This window comes from Marmota flaviventris, chromosome 7 (assembly GCF_047511675.1).
Source record: "Marmota flaviventris isolate mMarFla1 chromosome 7, mMarFla1.hap1, whole genome shotgun sequence".
Lineage (NCBI taxonomy): Eukaryota > Metazoa > Chordata > Mammalia > Rodentia > Sciuridae > Marmota > Marmota flaviventris.
Genome location: NC_092504.1, coordinates 6,853,876 through 6,871,500, shown reverse-complemented (window position 1 = coordinate 6,871,500; position 17,625 = coordinate 6,853,876). Strand labels below are relative to the sequence as shown.

The 17,625-nt window shown below is 48.6% G+C and overlaps 1 protein-coding gene across 1 annotated transcript in view; it reads left to right on the top strand.

The window, feature by feature from the left end:
- Wdr1 (WD repeat domain 1) overlaps positions 1 to 10,659 on the top strand; it is a 40,562-nt gene extending 29,903 nt beyond the window's left edge. Inside the window, exons 11-15 of the mRNA XM_071614144.1 lie at positions 1,327 to 1,414; positions 4,065 to 4,175; positions 7,090 to 7,263; positions 7,518 to 7,662; positions 9,549 to 10,659. Coding sequence (XP_071470245.1) covers positions 1,327 to 1,414; positions 4,065 to 4,175; positions 7,090 to 7,263; positions 7,518 to 7,662; positions 9,549 to 9,655 — 625 coding nt within the window. The 3' untranslated portion in view covers positions 9,656 to 10,659. The remainder of the gene's footprint in view (positions 1 to 1,326; positions 1,415 to 4,064; positions 4,176 to 7,089; positions 7,264 to 7,517; positions 7,663 to 9,548) is intronic.
- Positions 10,660 to 17,625: the final 6,966 nt, after the last annotated feature.

Sequence of the window (17,625 nt, the reverse complement as noted above, 5' to 3'; positions counted from 1 at the left end):
AGCAGATCATACACCTGCTCTTCTGGAGCTTGCTGGGCCGCTTGTACCTCTTTTCTCATCAGTAAAGATGGGTGATGGTGGAGTCCCAGGCTAGTGGAAAGGTCAGTCAAGTGAGGCCCTCAGGGCACCTGGCTTTGGCACAGAGCACATACCTGCTCAAGCTTGAGATGGGTACACAGGCACTGATTCAGAGATGCTGTCCTCCTGGCTTTGCTCTGATATCTTCAAATGACAAGTCATTAGAGCTTAGAGAATAGCTGTTATCAAGGACCAGAAGTTCCAGGTGCAGGTGAGGGGCAGTGGAGGGAGCGCTGCATGTCCCTAATGTGGGACGTAGAGACTTTCAGACTTGACAGGGCCTCTTGACCCCATGTCCCCACACCTGGGGTTGACCCTCCCTTGCCCTGTGCTGCTATCCTATGCAGACCCCAGCTTTTTGCCTGGGACCTGTCTCACCTGGGGTCAATGATCCTGGGGAGCAGCTGAGCCTCATAGGCACTGCAGCCTGCTTAAGTGTGTGCACTTGATACCCATGCCTCACTGGCTGGCTGACAGCCTCTGACCCTGTCATCTCCTGTCAAGTACAGAAGGCATCCAGTGTCTGCTGCTTTGTGGTGACCCTGTTCCTAACATGTCCCTTGTGAAGGTCTTCCTATGGGCAGGCCATGGCCACACGCTCCAAGAGAACCCAAGACTCTCAAAAAGCTAGCCACATCCTGGGGACCTTGCAGAGCCCGTCCAGGGAACCACTGGGCTCCACATTTGGCCCAGCTGCATGGAAGTGTTCTCAGTTTACAGTTTGCGAGAAGTAGGTGCATGTGTAAGTTATTCAGGGATGATTTTTTATAGCATTAGCCAAGACCAAAGGAAGGTAATGTCTGTGAAAGGTAATGAAATCTTAAAAGTTCTGCTACTGGCAAGAATGGTCCTACCATTACCGTTAGAATTGAGCTCTGCTCCCTCCCGTCTGTAGCAAAAAACTTGGGTTTGATCTGCAGCCCTGGGGACAGAAGCTGAGCTTTGGTGGAATGATAGGGTGGCAGGGTCCTGTCACAGGTAAATAGGAACAGACTGTTCACTTCCTTTCCCCACCTCCTTTACCACACGCTAGTCTCCCATCATAATTGGCCACCACTGCCATAGAGTAAGGTGTCTTTTTTTTTTTTTTTTAAACCATCCTCCATAATGTAGCAAATTGCTCCTTCAGTATAGGTTACAGCAGGATCTCCTTCTGCATGGCTAAGTGTGTGGGTTTGCAGTGCACATATATTGAATACCTGCACCAAGCTGCTTGCATGTGGAAGTAATGCTTTCCTTTCTCCACAGTGGACAAGGAGTTGTGAAACTGGATGTTCAACCAAAGTGCGTAGCCGTCGGCCCTGGGGGATATGCTGTGGTTGTGTGCATCGGGCAGGTATGGATCTGGCTCATTCTGGCTGCAGGTGGTGGAATAGGGGGTTGAAGCTTCCAACTGTGATGTCTAGTGTCTAAATGCCACTCATGTCCCATGTGGCAGTAACTGCAGCCAGCACTTTTGTCTAGCACCCATTGGCACTGTGCCATGCTCCCTGCCGTCCTACCAGTTAGGCAGAACATTGCCCCCAATTTATAAATAAGGGATGCATTGCTACCTGTGGTCAGGCAGGTAAAAGGGCAGGGCTGGGATCTGTCTCTAAACAGCAGACCATACTGCAGCCCATTAACCCATTGGGTCTGTGAGGGGCTTGGCTAGATGGTCTTGTCATGTCTGTGTTCACATCCCAGCCCTGCTGCATTGGAGCTGTGCAGCTTCAGGCACTTGCCTCACCCTCTCTGCGCATTACAGACTCACATATGATCATGTCAGACTCATATCTTGAGCTCCTTTAACAAAAAAGGAAGCTGAAGTTTAGAGCTGTCTGATGACATTGCCAGGCCTCGTGCTGGCAGGGTGACACCCAGGCTGAGTGGGCTGACTACACAGCCTGGCTTCCCTTTCCCGCACTGAGGCCACTCACTTCTCTTTTGGAACTTCTGGAACACAGAGCCCTTGATTGTGATCCATACCTGACCCACTTGAACAGGATTTTGTTTCATGATGCGTGTCATCTTGTCAGCAGCCTGGCATCCTGCTGTGTGGACAGGGAAGTCAGGTGGTGATAGGCCCAATGACAGTCCATGCTAAAGAAAGCTGCCATTCTGGATGCACCCACCCTTTCCTGGGTCTGTAAACCCAATTGCTTCAGGGAGAATGAATTTCTGTGTGTCCCAGATAACAGGAACTCCCTGCCAAGTAATTATCACACAGCCTGAATGGCCAGTTGGGCACAGAAGGAGCATGGGACGCCTGGGGTGGGAACTGCTTCTCCACAGGGGAGAAGCCTCAGCATCAGAACCCCAGCCCTTCTAGGCAGTGGGGGAGGATATGGGTGTGGCCTTCTCTTTGCGCAGGACCTGTAGCAGAGTGCTTGCTCCCTGCCTCCAAGCTACAAGGTGAGAGTTACCAGAGGGGGGCAGGTAGGGGCCCAGCTAGCTGCTGCTCAGGAAGTGCTGGTGAGCTTCCCTGCAGCGTCCTAGCAGTCCAGGGTACAGGCTCCCAGAAGTCTCAGGGGCCCAAGGAAGTGCATGTGCATCTTCTACTTATCTGCCATGACTCACCTGGTTCTCAGGGGCATCTGTGACTCCTGTCCAGGTGAGGAGTTCTGCAGGGGCCCATTATAGCTCATGTGACCAGGAGCACTGCAAATGGCCTGAGACATTAGATCAGAAAAGCCAGGTTCAAGTCTAGTCTCTGGAGGTTCAGGCAGGTATGTGTGCCCTCATCCACACCTGTCAGAGGCAAGGCTGCTTCTTCCTGTGGCAGGTAGACAGCAGAGGGGTACATGAGGTGCTGGCCACCCCGGCACAGAAGAGAGGCCCCTGAGGAGGCAGGGGCCACACTTAGGAAAAGGAGTATGATGGAACCAAGCCAAAACTGTCATCACACCAAGGCCATGCTGTCTGGGAACAGTCTAGGAAGTTATAATTCAGGGCAGACAGGAGGAGGAGGGTTCCATGCATGTAGGACCTCTGCTGGGTACCTCCGTCCTGGATGGCAGCCAGGGGCAGGGATTCTTGATTTCTGGGCATGAGTCCCAGCTCAACCCCTTGAGGGCTGTGGGCCTCTCGGGCATGTGTCATAAGCTCTCTCTGCCCTGTTTCTCCCTTGTGACATGAGACAACTGATCCCTGCTATCTCTAGGTCTCAGTGCTCCTGGTGAGGCAGGTGGCCCTCCTCTGGCTGACAGCAAGATGCTGCTTGGTTACTGTTCTAGTGCCTGGTTCCTCCTGGGCATGCAGTCTAGACCCTGCTGGGCTCTCATCCCTTGGACCATTTGTGGTTTCTTCATGAACAGTAGATGGCAGGGTTAGAATCAGGCTACTGCCTACTTGCAGAGCCCTGGACACCTGGGCTGGCACATCCGGTGTTCTAAGGACTGAGACCAGTGCAGTTTGGCCACCCCAGGCAGTCTTCTTGCCCCTTTCAGCAGAATCCCTAGGGCCCACAGAGGTGGGTGTCCTCTCGCCACAGAGCAGCTGGGCTGCGCCAGGCCTTCAGGCCCCCACTGTGATGCCCTTCCACCTCACCCTCCCCTCTGGGTCCATAGAGCTCTGCTGCTGGCCTACTGGGTTTGGGAAAACGCTGGGCACTGAGTTTGTTGTGTTGTCTGCCATGTAGACACCCAGCTGTACCAGGCAACATGTGTTCATGACAGGTACTGGCTGTGTCTTCTGACTTGAGAAACCAGAGCCTGGATCCCCACATGCTATGCCATCACCCCACCCTGTAGAGTCATGTCCCTGCTGCTTTCCCTCTGTCCCTGTCCTTCAGAGACCTCCACAGCTTTCCAGAAACTGGTTCCTGTATTTGGTCGTAATGTAGTGATGACAGTAATGGCCAACATTACTGAGATACTGGCTGACAGGGCCTGTCACTGCCCCACTTGACTGGGGTCAAAGGCTGGAACTGACCCTGGGCTATGCTCAGAGCCCAGGTCCACCAGGATGAGGAGCACTGCCTCAACGCTGCTCCGCTCCTCCTGCAGATTGTCCTGCTGAAGGACCAGAAGAAGTGTTTCAGCATTGACAGTCCTGGCTACGAGCCGGAAGTCGTGGCAGTGCACCCTGCTGGGGACACAGTGGCTGTCGGAGGCACGGTAAATAAAGTCTTTTCCTTTCTCCTTTGCCCTCCAACCTGTGTATGAGCAGTTTAGGGACTGCGTGAGCTGTGTGAGTGCTGGGGAGGTGGGAGCCTCTCTGGTTCCTGGCACGGCCAGTTTGCTGAGGTCCGTGGGTGTGTCGCCTGTGGCGGGCAGACAGCATCGCCAGAGGTATGTTGGTGAGCTGGGCCATGTTTGCACTGTGGTCATTCCATCTGTAGACCTTTAATAAGTGTCCTCTGGGCCACAGTGTGGCCAAGGTGTCCCCAGGCTTTAGGAGCCCAGTGACCAAGACACTAAGGGTGGCAAACAGGTCAGGGAGCCACCTAGGTGGGGACATTTTGGCCATGGAGTTGGAGTCAACCTGCATGTTTGAGAGGTGAGAGGGAACAATAAGGGTGGTGTACCTTGGTGTCTCTTGATTAGACTCATAGCTGGCAGGACAACAATGAAAGAATACCTGACATCCTCTGGGTAAAACATTAACCTGGTCATTTTTGTTTGCCTTGAGTTCTGGCTTCTGTTCATTTATAGCATAATTCTTATCACCTTTAGTAGCTACAGTCCAGGCATACAGAGCAGTTAATCATTTGTTAGGCGAGTCCTAAGGGCTTCACAGGCAGCCCATGCCCTCCTCTCCCTGTCCTAGGAGAGTGGTGCCTCTGATTGAGTCCCACCGCTGAGGATCATACACACCCTTGAACCCTTGAGGAAAGCAATCTCTTGCTCTCTTCAGGCCAGGCTCCAGGGCCAGCCTGCTGGGTGCAGGTCAGCTTCTTGCCCTAGCCAGCTGTGGCCCTCGGGAAGCCACAGTGTGTAAAGATGCTGATGAGCTTCCTCACAGCTGTCTAGGCGCGAGCAAGAAGGGCTTTGCCTAGTGCCTGGCGTGTGGTCCATAGAGCTATAGCGCCAGCTCTGCAGCTTGCACCCTGCCTGCCCATCGGCAGCCCCATACCTCGCCTCACAAGCTGTTCCTGCATTCACTGCTTTGGCTTATGGAAGGGTATGAGACCAAGGACCATGGGATCAGCCAGTTGGTGACTCCCTGACTCCCCCAAGGGAGTCACCCCCACCCCAAGAGCCGTTTCCCACCTAGAGCCCATCTGCTGTTTCCAGCCTGGCCTCACTGGTCTGAGCCCGTACTGCCCCTGGCTGCTGGCTGCCTTCACAGCCCCATTGGGGCTAATGGGGCCTGTTAGACATGTTGCTCCATTTGGTTTCCTGCTGGATGGGAAAAAGCTGACCTTGGGGGTCATTCTGACCAGGAGGGTGGGCCTAGCACCTCAATCACAACTACTGTTTACTGCTGTTAGTGTCACCATCCTCGGTGATCCTAGTGACATGTAGACCTTGCCATCTCTACTTTTCACAAATGTAAAACATTACCTTTGGCCAGCTAAATAGCTGAAGTAACCCATGTCTGTGTGGCTGCACCTGCTGTCCTGTGCCTGAGCCATGCAGCTCCTGCCCAGGAGCAGCCCCTCACCCACCTCTTCCTTTTGGCTCTGGTTGGCAGCACCACCGGCCCCACAGGCCTATCATGCTCCTTGCTTTGCCATGAGGGTCCATCACTTTTCCGCCCCCTCTTGCCTGTACCCAAGCCCGGCCCTATTTCCAGTGGCCGTTGTCCCCATGGCTCTGCTCTGGAGCTCTGGGCCTGTCACTGTTCTCCTTCCCCACACTGGCCTTTCCTGGTCCATCTCAAGCTACCCTCTGGCATGTTTGCCTATTCATGAGGGGTGGACAGCCAGGTCCTTGGCACATTTGGGTCTGAGCCTGGTGACTCCCTTCTGTGCCCTCATTACCACGCCCTGCTCCTTAGACCTTGAATTGTTTCCTGTTAGGTGAGAAGGTGCCCTTCACATGGCCACATGGAGGAGGAAGCTGGGTTAGTCCCCCACCCCCACCACACCCGATTCTCAGGCTTCCACAGTGCCCATTGCCCTGGTATCTCCTAGTCTAGCCACACGTCTTTATGAGCCACGTGGGCCACAACTCTGTACTTGCGGTGCTCTTTCTCATGTACTACACTCAGTAGGCTTCGTTTGTTTCAATGACATGGTAACATTTCAGCAAGTCAGTGTCTCAGCTTATTTAGCCTGATGTTAGGTTTGGTGGTTGATGCCATTATCTCCTGGGTGTACCTTGAGCCATCTTGGCAATCTGGGAGCCCACCTTTGATTTGAATGCTTTCCCTGTGGCTGATTTCCTCCTTACCAGACCACGAATCCCTGACCCCTTGCTACCAGTAGGCATCAAGAGTCCAGGAAGGGCTCTTGACAGCACAGGAGGACGGGGCTGGGTGGGGATTCTAGCAGGGTCACTGTACATCTTGTCAGCCCTCACTCCTTCCAGGCATGTGTAACGCTTCTTAGGGCCAGCCCTCAGGTGGAGCCAGTGGTGACTAAGATGTCAAAGTCCCTGGAAGCCAGGTGTGGCCTCCCTGAAATGAGGTATCTGAGCACAAGGTGACTGGGAAGCTTGCCAGCATGTGGACAGGGAGTGCTCTCCCACTGGAGGGAGTAGAGGTACCTGTGGAGCACCCTGGAGGGCTGTGCGTGGGTTTCTCCAGATTGGCCTGTGAGCACTGCCTGGCAACTGACGGGGTGGGGTGTGAGCAGAAAGAGCAGGCTCCTAAGCATTCAGTGCACAGATTCAGAATAGGGAGGCCTGGAGTTCAGTTCTAATAACCTCCTGCTCATTCTTCCCTGATGGGAGGAAGCCAAGAGAACTGTTAAAGACCTTAGTTGGGGGCTTTTGGTGCCAGGGAAGAAAGAACAGCTCCCCTGCAGCCAGAGCCCTGTTGGCAGGGGAAAAGGCTTGCTTCCTAACAGCCTGCCCTTTCCTTTCAAAAGAGGTGAGAGCTCCTGCACATCAGGGAGTGACTCCCCACTTCTGTCCACACCTACAGGATGGCAATGTCCGTGTGTACTCAATCCTGGGCAGCACACTGAAGGATGAGGGCAAGCTCCTGGAGGCCAAGGGCCCTGTGACAGACGTGGCCTATTCCCATGATGGCGCCTTCCTCGCCGTGTGTGATGCCAGTAAGGTGGTCACCGTGTTCAGCGTTGCTGATGGCTATTCGGTGAGTGGGCCTCAGACCCTTCTGAGCTGGGCAGCATGGGCTTGGAGAACCCGTGGCAGGAGGCTCCTGGCTGTGCCTTTTGAGCCTGTCTCCTTGTCCCTGGGGGTACCAGACACCTCTTGTGATTATTTCAAGGAGATGGAGACCCCTAAGTGCTGTCAGCGTAGTGCATGTGCTTAACGAACGTGGGCCCTCGTGTGGAGGAATTCATCTGAACCCTGACCTTTCCACCTTTGTTTTCAACCTGCAATTAGGAGAACAACGTTTTTTATGGACACCATGCAAAAATCGTCTGCCTGGCCTGGTCACCAGACAACGAGCACTTTGCCTCTGGTGGCATGGACATGATGGTGTACGTCTGGACCCTGAGTGACCCAGAAACCAGAGTCAAGATTCAAGGTGACTCCACCCACGCCTTAGCAGGGAATGTCCTAGCGGGGCTTCCAGGCCACTCCAGAGACTTGTACCTTGGCTACTGTCCCCAGGGCTGAGTGTCTAGGGTTATATCGTCATCTAGAGAGGTGACCAGTAGAGTTGGGACTCTGATTCTTTGGCTAACAGAAGGTGCTCTGCTGACCCCAGCAGAGGGACTCTGGCGTACTTCTCCCTGGGTGGCACCTGGGAGCAGGGCTCCTGATGTCTTTCCTATCCACTCTCCTAAATCTCCATCTACAGCCAGCCTTTCCTGTCATGATGGTATCCAGTAGAACGAAAACGTAAGCTGCATGTGGATGGTAGATTTTCTGTTTTGAAAAGAAATATGTCATTTTTAAGAGTATATTTGATTTAGCCCAGCATCTAATCACTTTCACTTATGCTAGCGGCTTATCCGCAGGGCTCTGCAGTGGCCCGTGGCTGTCGACCCTGTGTGGGACAGCAAGGTTCTCAAGTTTCCCCTCTTCCCAAGTGCTTCCATGTTGCCCTGGCCACTCCTCTACTCTGCCCACAGAAGATAATCTTTATGTTGAGTACAGCTGGATCCTTTCCTATTTAGGATGACCCGAGTCCACCCCAGAGCTGCAGGGAATGAAGGGTGTGCCAAGGCCCAGGTGGAGGAGGCCTGACAGGTTCCCGGGGGCCGTCCTGGTCTGTAAGGAAGTGTTCAGCCACATAGTAAGAATCAGCAGGCTCATGAGTGAGACCAATCAAGGACCAAATACTGTAGGAGCCAGCAAGGTGGGGAGAAGGGGGTCCTGAACCTGCACTTCAGCCAGGACCTCCAACACCACTTGCCTCTAGCTTGCCTTCTGTGCACGAGGGTGAGCTGCGCACCCACCAGTGTGGTGATGTGGACACAGCACTGAGGTCCAACCATACCTGCGCACCAGCACCATGTGCCACCCGCCTTCAGAGACTCCTGATCAAGGCCTCATGGCTAACTTCTGGGGCTGTATCTGCTCCTGTCCAGGTGGGAGTATAGACCCAGAGTTGGGGGGCCACCCAGGGTAGGCACCCCATTCCTGGAACTGGAAAGACCCCCCCCCCCCATTTCAGTACCACTGGTGATATGCATAGTAGTCCCTCTGGAGTGATTCCAGGATCTCAGATCATCACATTTCAAGATCTCCGGTCCCTTGAATAAAGCAGGTATCGATATATAACTTAGACACATCTTCTAGATTACTTATAATACCTAAAACAATGTAACAATGTGTAAATAATTGTTATTCCTTGTTGTTTAGGGAACAGTGAGAAGTCTGTGTTCTGATAGATATAGCCACTGTGGGCAATCTGCAGTTCGGATCCTTGGCTGGTTGAGAACACAGATGCAGAACCCAATTACTGAGACCCCAGGCATCATGGTGCTCACATGTAATCCCCTGACTCAAGAGAGGAAGGAAGGACTAGGGATAGAGTTCAGCTCGGTGGTAAAGGGACACTGGGTTCAAACCCCAGTACAAAAAAAAATCCAGATGCTGAGGATTGGCTGAGTATCTGTTTTCTTACCTAAAACTTTATGCTTTATGCATAAAAGAGAAAGGAGTTTTTCTCCCTGTGGAGGGAGAGGACATTTTGGTGTTGGGGAGGAGCTGCTGGGGGCTGCAAGCAGAGGCCAGAGATGCTGCTCATCACCTTGCAGTGTCGATAGCTCTAGGCCAACCATGGCTGCTCCCCTCTCCTGTCCTTCCAGGCTTGTCCCTCTGAAGGTGGAAGGGAATCTGGCTGACAGCCACCAGGTTCCCAGAGCCCTGTGGATGGCACAGGCCTGCTTCCATCTTCCTACACTGAGGTGTACACAGAAGCAGAGAAGGTCCAGCTTCCTAAGTGGCTCCCTTTCTCCCCAGATGCACACCGGCTACACCATGTCAGCAGCCTGGCCTGGCTAGACGAGCACACGCTGGTCACCACCTCCCACGACGCCTCTGTCAAGGAGTGGACAATCACCTACTGAGGACGCCCTCCCCACCCATGGACCGAATCAGGGACTAGTGTTTAACCGCAGCGGAGCATATTCTCTTAACTGTTTCTGTAACGCGCCCCTCGCCCCCCGCCGCCCAGGAGGGAAGAGGGCCTGGGTGGCCACCTGCGTCCCTGCAGGGTGCTCGTGTCTGTACGCGTCCTTCTGAAAGCTTTAGACAGTAGCAGTTTGCACATGAAAAATAAAGTGAGCACTTAAACAGCGTGTGGAGCGTAACTAAAACCCACAGCCCAACCAGAGCTTGAGAACGCGGAACATTCCAGAGGCAGCAGCCTCCAAAGCACAGAGACCCAGCCCATGACTCTTGCTGTCCCACGGGAGCTTGGGAGCTTGGATAGGGAGTGAGTGGGCTCCCCCTTTCCTCCTGCACAGGGAGGGAAGAAGGGACGAGCATTGCAGCCGACAGGCTGTGTTCTGAGGAGCCGATGTCTGTCTCCCCTGTGGTGTGTTGCCACAGGGCTGCCTCCAGGAACCGCCCCCAGATCACACAGGGGCACATATTAACCCTGGATGTATTTCTTTTGTCGATTTTGTGCTTGCTTTTAAGAATGGAATTGTGGGATTTTTTTTTTTATTTAAACGTATCTTGACTGTTGTCTGTCATGTTCCCGAGCTAGCGGCTACAGCACCAGGTCCAGGCGTTCAGAGCCCTTATTAGCCAGATTAAGATGTCCTGGTCACCACCATCGTCACACTTCAATGTTCTTGTCTCCCTGCCCCTCTGCCACAGGAGCAAAGGTTAATTTAACAGCAAAGTTGAAGTCACTGTTACCTAATTGTCATCGTTTTACCTTTTTTTTTTTTTTCAGTGCAGAAATTAAAAGTAAGTATAAAGCACCATGATTTGGAGTCTTTTGCGTGTGTCGGAATCACTGGTAAATGTTGGCTGAGAACAATCCCCGCCTTGCACTTGTGAAAAACACTTGGAGCGCTTTAAGACATTAGCCTGAGAAATAATTAAATATCTTTTCTCTTCATTGTGGGTCACTGGCTTTGTGTGATGGGGCCTGTGGGGGGGGACTTGGGAAGGTCTGGGGGACCCTCATGGCTTCAGGTAGCTCCTTCTGGGGCATTTAGATGAAGAAAATAAAATTCCCAAGCATCCAAATAAGCTGTAAAGTGAAAGGCGCTGATCTTGATGGAAAGACATCATAAAATTAGGTAGGAATTTACAATCCCAATAAAATGTTTTCTCCTCCTAAGGAGCTAATCAGTGGCTCCTATGATTCATGTGTAAAACGGCTATAAGTCAGGAAGAGGAGACTAAATATTACTCTGATGTCTAGAGCTGGGGTGGACACGGAATTATTGAATAATGGTGTGGATGAAACTTGTGACAATCTGAGGGGATGGGGTGGTTACCTTGTCCTTAGACCAGGCCAAGTTAGCTATAGATCAAATTTCTGAAATTTAGCAAATGGGACCATTTACACTAGAGTACAAGAAGGAAACAGGAGTTTAATCACCAGCACAAGTGTGGAAGAACAAAAATTAGAGGGTAAAAGGGATATACGTTTGTGTGTATAAATACTTTAAATCCACATTGAAGAGGGAAAAAAAATACCATCCACAAAAGCATGACAGACACTACCAGGCCAGAGGATGTGTATGATGTTAGTTTTTCTTTAACATATATTAATGGAAATTACATGTGTCATATAGATTCCAAGATACATGACTGAGTCACAGAGCAATGCATGTAGAGTAACAGCACTTAGGAAAAGGTGCCACTCGGGATTTTAGAACAGTTTTGAGAGAAGGTCCCCAGGGAGGAAGGAAAAGAGCATCTCTCACAAAATCAGATTTTTAAAAAATGCACCCAAGATCTTTACTTGCTTCAATGAGGGAGATACTTGTACACACAGTAAACTTTAAAAGGAAATTAGAAATCAAAAGGCCACTTTGCCTTTGGAGGGAGAAGACAGGCGCAAGTAGCACTTGAGAGTCAGCGGTGTGCTCATTATCAGTGGTCGCACACCTGCACCAAATCGCGAGCAGTTCTGGAGAGGAGAAATTCACAGGTGAGATGGGACCTGCCCCCTAGCTTTGTTTATGGCAACAGCAATTCCTTAGTGTAGGCCAAATTCCTTTTGTAGAGCCATTTAAGGATTCCAAGGCCTCTCTAGGCTGCACTATCAGTGAGCAATGTCTGATGGCAGAGGGAGTGGCCACGCGCCCTATGTCAGCCTCATCTGCCAACTTTGCGCAGCAGGTAGACCTGGTCCTCACCCTGGACCAGGTGTTGTACAGTGTGATAGAAAGAGCTGGACCAGTCAGGGAAATTGGGTTCTGTTTTCCACCCTCATGCTGACCTCTTGGGGTTGAGATGAAGAAGCATGACTAGAGGACTGGTGGGCCTCGGTGGATTGCAAAGCTGCTTTCTCCGGTGTTCCTGTTCTTGGATGGCAGAGTGGATGCCCTGCACTTGAGCACATTGAGCGATGCAAACTGGATATGCCAAATGGAATCCCTGATAAAAAGAAAACCTTCATGTTGATACCGGTCTCCGCATTTACGTGTCTTATTTTTTGTCTTTGTTTTTGAGTCATGTCTCACTAAGTTGCCCAGGCCGGCCTTGAACTTGTAATCCACCGGCCTTGAACTTGTAATCCTCCTGCCTGTAGCAGGGATCTCAGCCACAGCTCGTGATCTCTGCCTTTGCATAATGGTATCAATCACCAGACAACCAGCTGGGCATATGCATTCTCCTCCAAGGAACTCACTTGCTCAGTAAATGCCCCTGAGCCTGTCAGAGCCAAGTGGAGCCCCAGTGTGATGAAGACCAGTCACAGTGGCACTCTTGATATTCCTGGGAATCATTAAAGGCCCCAAAGAGGTTGTAATTATATGGAGATGTACTGTACCAGACATTGAAAACCAAGCAAAAAAATTAAAACACTACTGTAGCTTAGGACAGTAAAACCCACTACTTGTTATCATAGCATGCTTTTTTTTTAAATATTTTTAGTTGTAGGTGGACACAATATTTTTATGTGGTGCTGAGACTCAAACCCAGTGCCTCATGCATGCTAGGCGAGTGCTCTACCTCTGAGTCACAACCCCAACCCCATAGCATGCTTTTAAGAAAAATATTTTCCAAAACAATAGCAAAAAAAAACAAAACCAAAAAATTTGACTATGGCTCTTACTCCAGAAGAGGGAGAGGAGGAGAGCCAGTGGACCTCAGATATGTACCAAATTCTAGCACCATCAAGACGTTCACTTGCCTTGCTGAACTCTGATGGCTTTGGGGAAAATCTGGGGATAGATGATTTTTGCTGATATCTCGGTTAACAAGCTGAATTTTTACAAATCTCATTTGCAAGGGTCCCATCTGAACAAATCGCGATTTCCTCAATACTGTGCATCTAAAATGAAATGGAGAAATGTTCGATTACTGAGATTGACATGAAATTGTTGAGACTGATATACAACTATATGATATAAAATGATATAAAAATAACAACTATATAATATAAATATGATATAAAATTACTAATGCTCATCATGTCAATGTGATACAATCTGCAATTCAAACTTGAGTTTTAATTGTGACCTATTTTGCATTAATTATATATTTGAACTTAGAGCATTCTATTTTTAATAAATATCCACTTACCACTTTTTTACAAATTGAAATTCTGGGTAAGATTTTTTTTTCTATAAAAATTATGTTACTGAAAAACTTGACAACCAATTTTTTGGATCATTTTAAAAAAGCAATAGTTTCTTATTACTAAATGAAAACCAATTTCAAATTTGCCCATGAGTATTTAGGCCCAGAAAGAAAGATTCTAACTTTTAACCTTTGATAACTATTTTTATATATTTTACTTAAGTGTGAGCAAAACAGTCCCCCAAAGAAAACCCATGCCGTTTCTGCTCTAACACCTAAGAGGCAATTTAGTAGGACTAGTATTAGCGATCCCTTTATTTAAAAAGAGAACAGGGCTGGGATGTAGCTCAGAAGTGGAGTGCTTGGCCAGCATGACGGAGGCCCTGGATTGGATCTAAGTTCTGCAATCAATCAAGTTGGTTTTTATTTAGTAATAAGAAACTATTGCTTTTTTAAAATGATCCAAAAAATTGGTTGTCAAGTTTTTCAGTAACATAATTTTTATAGAAAAAAAATCTTACCCAGAATTTCAAGGCTGGGAGAGGGTGCTTTCATCCTGGATGTCCAAGGTGGGCTGCTTCTATTCTTTATTTTTTAAATAACAGTTTCCTCTGTCATAGTGACATAGGCTTTGTTCCTTGGCCACTTTATGAGTGTACTTCTGTGGGATGACCCTCCCACACCAAGTTTTCTCTCACACAGAAGAGCATGCCAATTCAGTGGCCCTGTCCCTAAGAGCCTCTGGCGGCTTTCACCAGGCTGGGATGTTATGTTGGGCTTCCTGGGAGGCTGACCATGGTTGCCGGGTCCTCTTGAGCTTCTGTCCAAATGGCTTCAGGGCCACGTCAGGAAAGCAGTCAGCAGTGGATGAGCTTTGCTTCAGAAGGCCACTACCCATGACACAGAGTTTGGCTGAATCCAGTTTTGCGGCTTTCCCTGGGGACGTGGGCTCATCTGGCTCCTGCATGCAGGTGGCAGTGCAGAATGTAATGCCCAAACCAAGATGCGTGTCCTGCCTGTCTCGCTGCCTTCCCTGTTCGCTGCCACTCTTCTCAGGTGAGGTGGCTCCGACGTTCCCCCTGACATCCTTCCAGGTCTTCAGTATCATCCCCATGTTCTTCTCACTTGGCGTCATTTATTCATCCTTTCTGTGGGGATAAACGATTCTTTAACCCCCAAGTCCCTAATTTTCCCCCTTCTTGTCTCAGGTCCCAGATTTCTGTAAGCCTTTTCTTTCCTGACTCACCACCGGTTGTCATAAGCCTGTCTAAACCAGGGCCTGCTGGAATCCTCCTTAGCAGCAATTAGGAAATGGAGGCAAGATCCGGGGGACGCCTCCGCTCAGGAACTCTGGGGATGACGGCGGGTGACAGGAGCCTTGGTAACAACATGTGTGCTCTTATCTCTTGAGGTGTGAGTTTGGGCCACCCAGCTATCTCCTGCTCTCCACTTGTCATCACGAGTATTCTTTTAAGGGTCATAATTGGTTAACTTTCTATCAATAAACCAATTATTAACCTTTGCTATATTAATAGTTTAAATATTTTAATTATTCATATTAATATAAATTAGTATAGTCATATGATCAATTCTTTTTTAATTTTTTAATTAGTTGTACAAGACAGTAGAATGCACTTTGATATATCATATATAATGGAGTATAAATTCTTATTCTTCTGGTTGTATATGATGTAGAATCCCACCAGTAGTATAGTTATATATGTACATCGGGTAATAATGTCTGATTCATTCTACTATCCTTCCTACCCCCATACCCCTCCTCTCCCTTCAGTCCTCTCTACCTAATCTAAGTAATTCTATTCTTCCCTAGCCTCCCTCCATTCACATAGAAAACATTTGGCCTTTGGTTTTTGGGCTTATTTAGCTTAGCATGATATTCACCAGCTCCATCTATTTACTGGCAAATGTCATAATTTCATTCTTTTTTAAGGCTGAATAATATTTCATCATATATATATCATGATATATATATATATATATATATGTGTGTGTGTGTGTGTGTGTGTGTATCACATTTTTTATCTATTCTTCTTTTGAAGGTTACATAGTCTGGTTCCATAGTTTAGCTATTGTGAATTGAGCCACTATTACTGTAAACACTGAGGTATCATCACTGTAATATGCTGATTTTTAAGTCCTTTGAGCATAAACCAAGAAGTGGGGTAGCTGAGTCGAAGCGTTGTTCCATTCCAAGGTTTCTGAGGAATCTCCATACCACTTTCCATAATGGTTACACCAATTTGCATTCCTACCAGCAATGTATGAGTGAATCTTTTTCCCCACATCCTTGCCAACATTTATTGTTGTTTGTATTCTTAATAACTGCCATTCTGACTGGAGTGAGATGAAATCTTGGAGTAGTTTTGATTTGCATTTCTATAATTGCTAAAGATGTTGAACATTTTTTCATATATTTGTTGATCAATTGTATTCCTTCTTCTTTGAAGTGTCTGTTCAGTTTCTTAGCCCATTTATCGATCGGGTTATTTGTTTTTTTTCATGTTGACTTTTTTGAGTTCTTTATATGTCCTGGAAATTAATGCTCTATCTGAGATGCATATGGTAAAGATTTTTTTCCCATTCTGTAGGCTCTCTCTCCATGTTCTTGATTGTTTCTTTTGCTGAGTAGAAGCTTTATAGTTTGAATCTGTCCCATTTATTGATTCTTGATGTTATTTCTTGTGCCTTAGGAGTCTTATTAAAGGAAGTCAATTCCTAGGCCGACGTGGTGAAGATTTGGGCCTACTTTTTCTTCTATTAGGTGCAGGGTATCTGTTCTAATGCCTAAGTCTTTGATCCACTTTGAGCTGAGTTTTGTGCTTAGTGAGAGATAGAGGTTTAATTTCATTTTGTTACATGTGTAACAAATTTCCAATTTTCCCAGCACCATTTATTGAATAGGCTTTCTTTTCTCCAGTGAATATTTTGGAGCCTTTGTCTAATATGAGATAAGTGTATTTATGTGAGTTTGTCTCTGTGTCTTCTATTTTGTACCACTGATCAATTATTAATCATTATCTAATTATGGAAGGGAAAGCAGAGCCTTGGATGTTTCAGGCAGGACAATTCTTCATGGGGTGGTTGTTATTCTGAACTTTACAAGAAGTTTGGGTGCATCCTTGGCTTCTACCCACTAGATACCAGCTGCACCCCCTGCCCAGGTGTAATGACCAAAAATGTCTCTAGACATTGCTAATTTAAACGGGTCACTTTTTATTTCTAAGAGCTAGATTTTCACTGTCATTGTTAAGCAGAAGAGCTTTGCAACGTTCTAAATTTAATTAATAAGTTAATTTTTTAAAAAAAATCCATGAATTATATATTTGACTTCTTCATTGTATTCATTCAAAGTTCACTTAGCTGCTTATTTGCTCATGTATTCAATGGTAGGGCAGCAAACAGCGCCGCACCTCTCCTCCTTGTTGGACGAGCTTGACAAGCATGCGGCATCCTTCCCATGGGAACTTCATCTGCTGTCATCTGGTTTGAGAAATGTCACAAAGTTTGGAGTGCTTTAATTACACCTGCTGTTTTAAAGATGCATTTAATTAAAGTAGTCGGAGTGCAGAATGGCGTACTTTTGATTCCTTCATGACTAATACTCCTTGGACTTCCTCTAATACCAGCCCCTTGCTTAATTTGGGGGACACACTCGGCTTTGAGAGAAGGGCAGATGTGGTTTGTCATTTCCCTGAATTTTGTGAGCGGTGGGAGGAGTTTGAAGGAAGATTCTGGAATGAACGTGCTACTTGTGGTAGAGGATATCCAGGGAGCACAACGTTCCTGAAGATGGGATGTGAGACCCACCTGGCGTGGGGGCACGGCTGGCCATTAACCCACCTTTCAGGTTCCAGTGACAGCCTGGTCGCGCAGAGCCTGGTATAGAGCTGGCTCCTTTCATACCTACCTCCCACACTTCCTGACTTGCAGGGGAGGCAGAAGCCCTTCTCCCCATTCTGTTGGCCTGCATGTCTCTGGTTTCCGAGGTCCCTGGTTGCAGTGCACAGCTAAAAACAGCAGAGAGCAGCTTCAGATCATGGCTGGTGGAGACTGAGCCAGGGTGCTGGATAACAGGCTCCGGCCAGAGAGGCTAGAGGAAGCCCCGTGTGGGCCAGCAGCCTGGCAGGCCTCCTTCCCTGCCTCCAAGCAGGAAACCCTGTTTCCTGGCTGGCTGCCTTCAGAGAAACTGGCTGGGTCTGTTTTAAACATCTGAAGTTGGCTGGAAGGGACAGTTCCCCTCACTGGCACTGGTTCTCAAGCCTGCCGGGCTCAGCAGGAGGCATGCCAGCTTTGATCTCACCTCCTT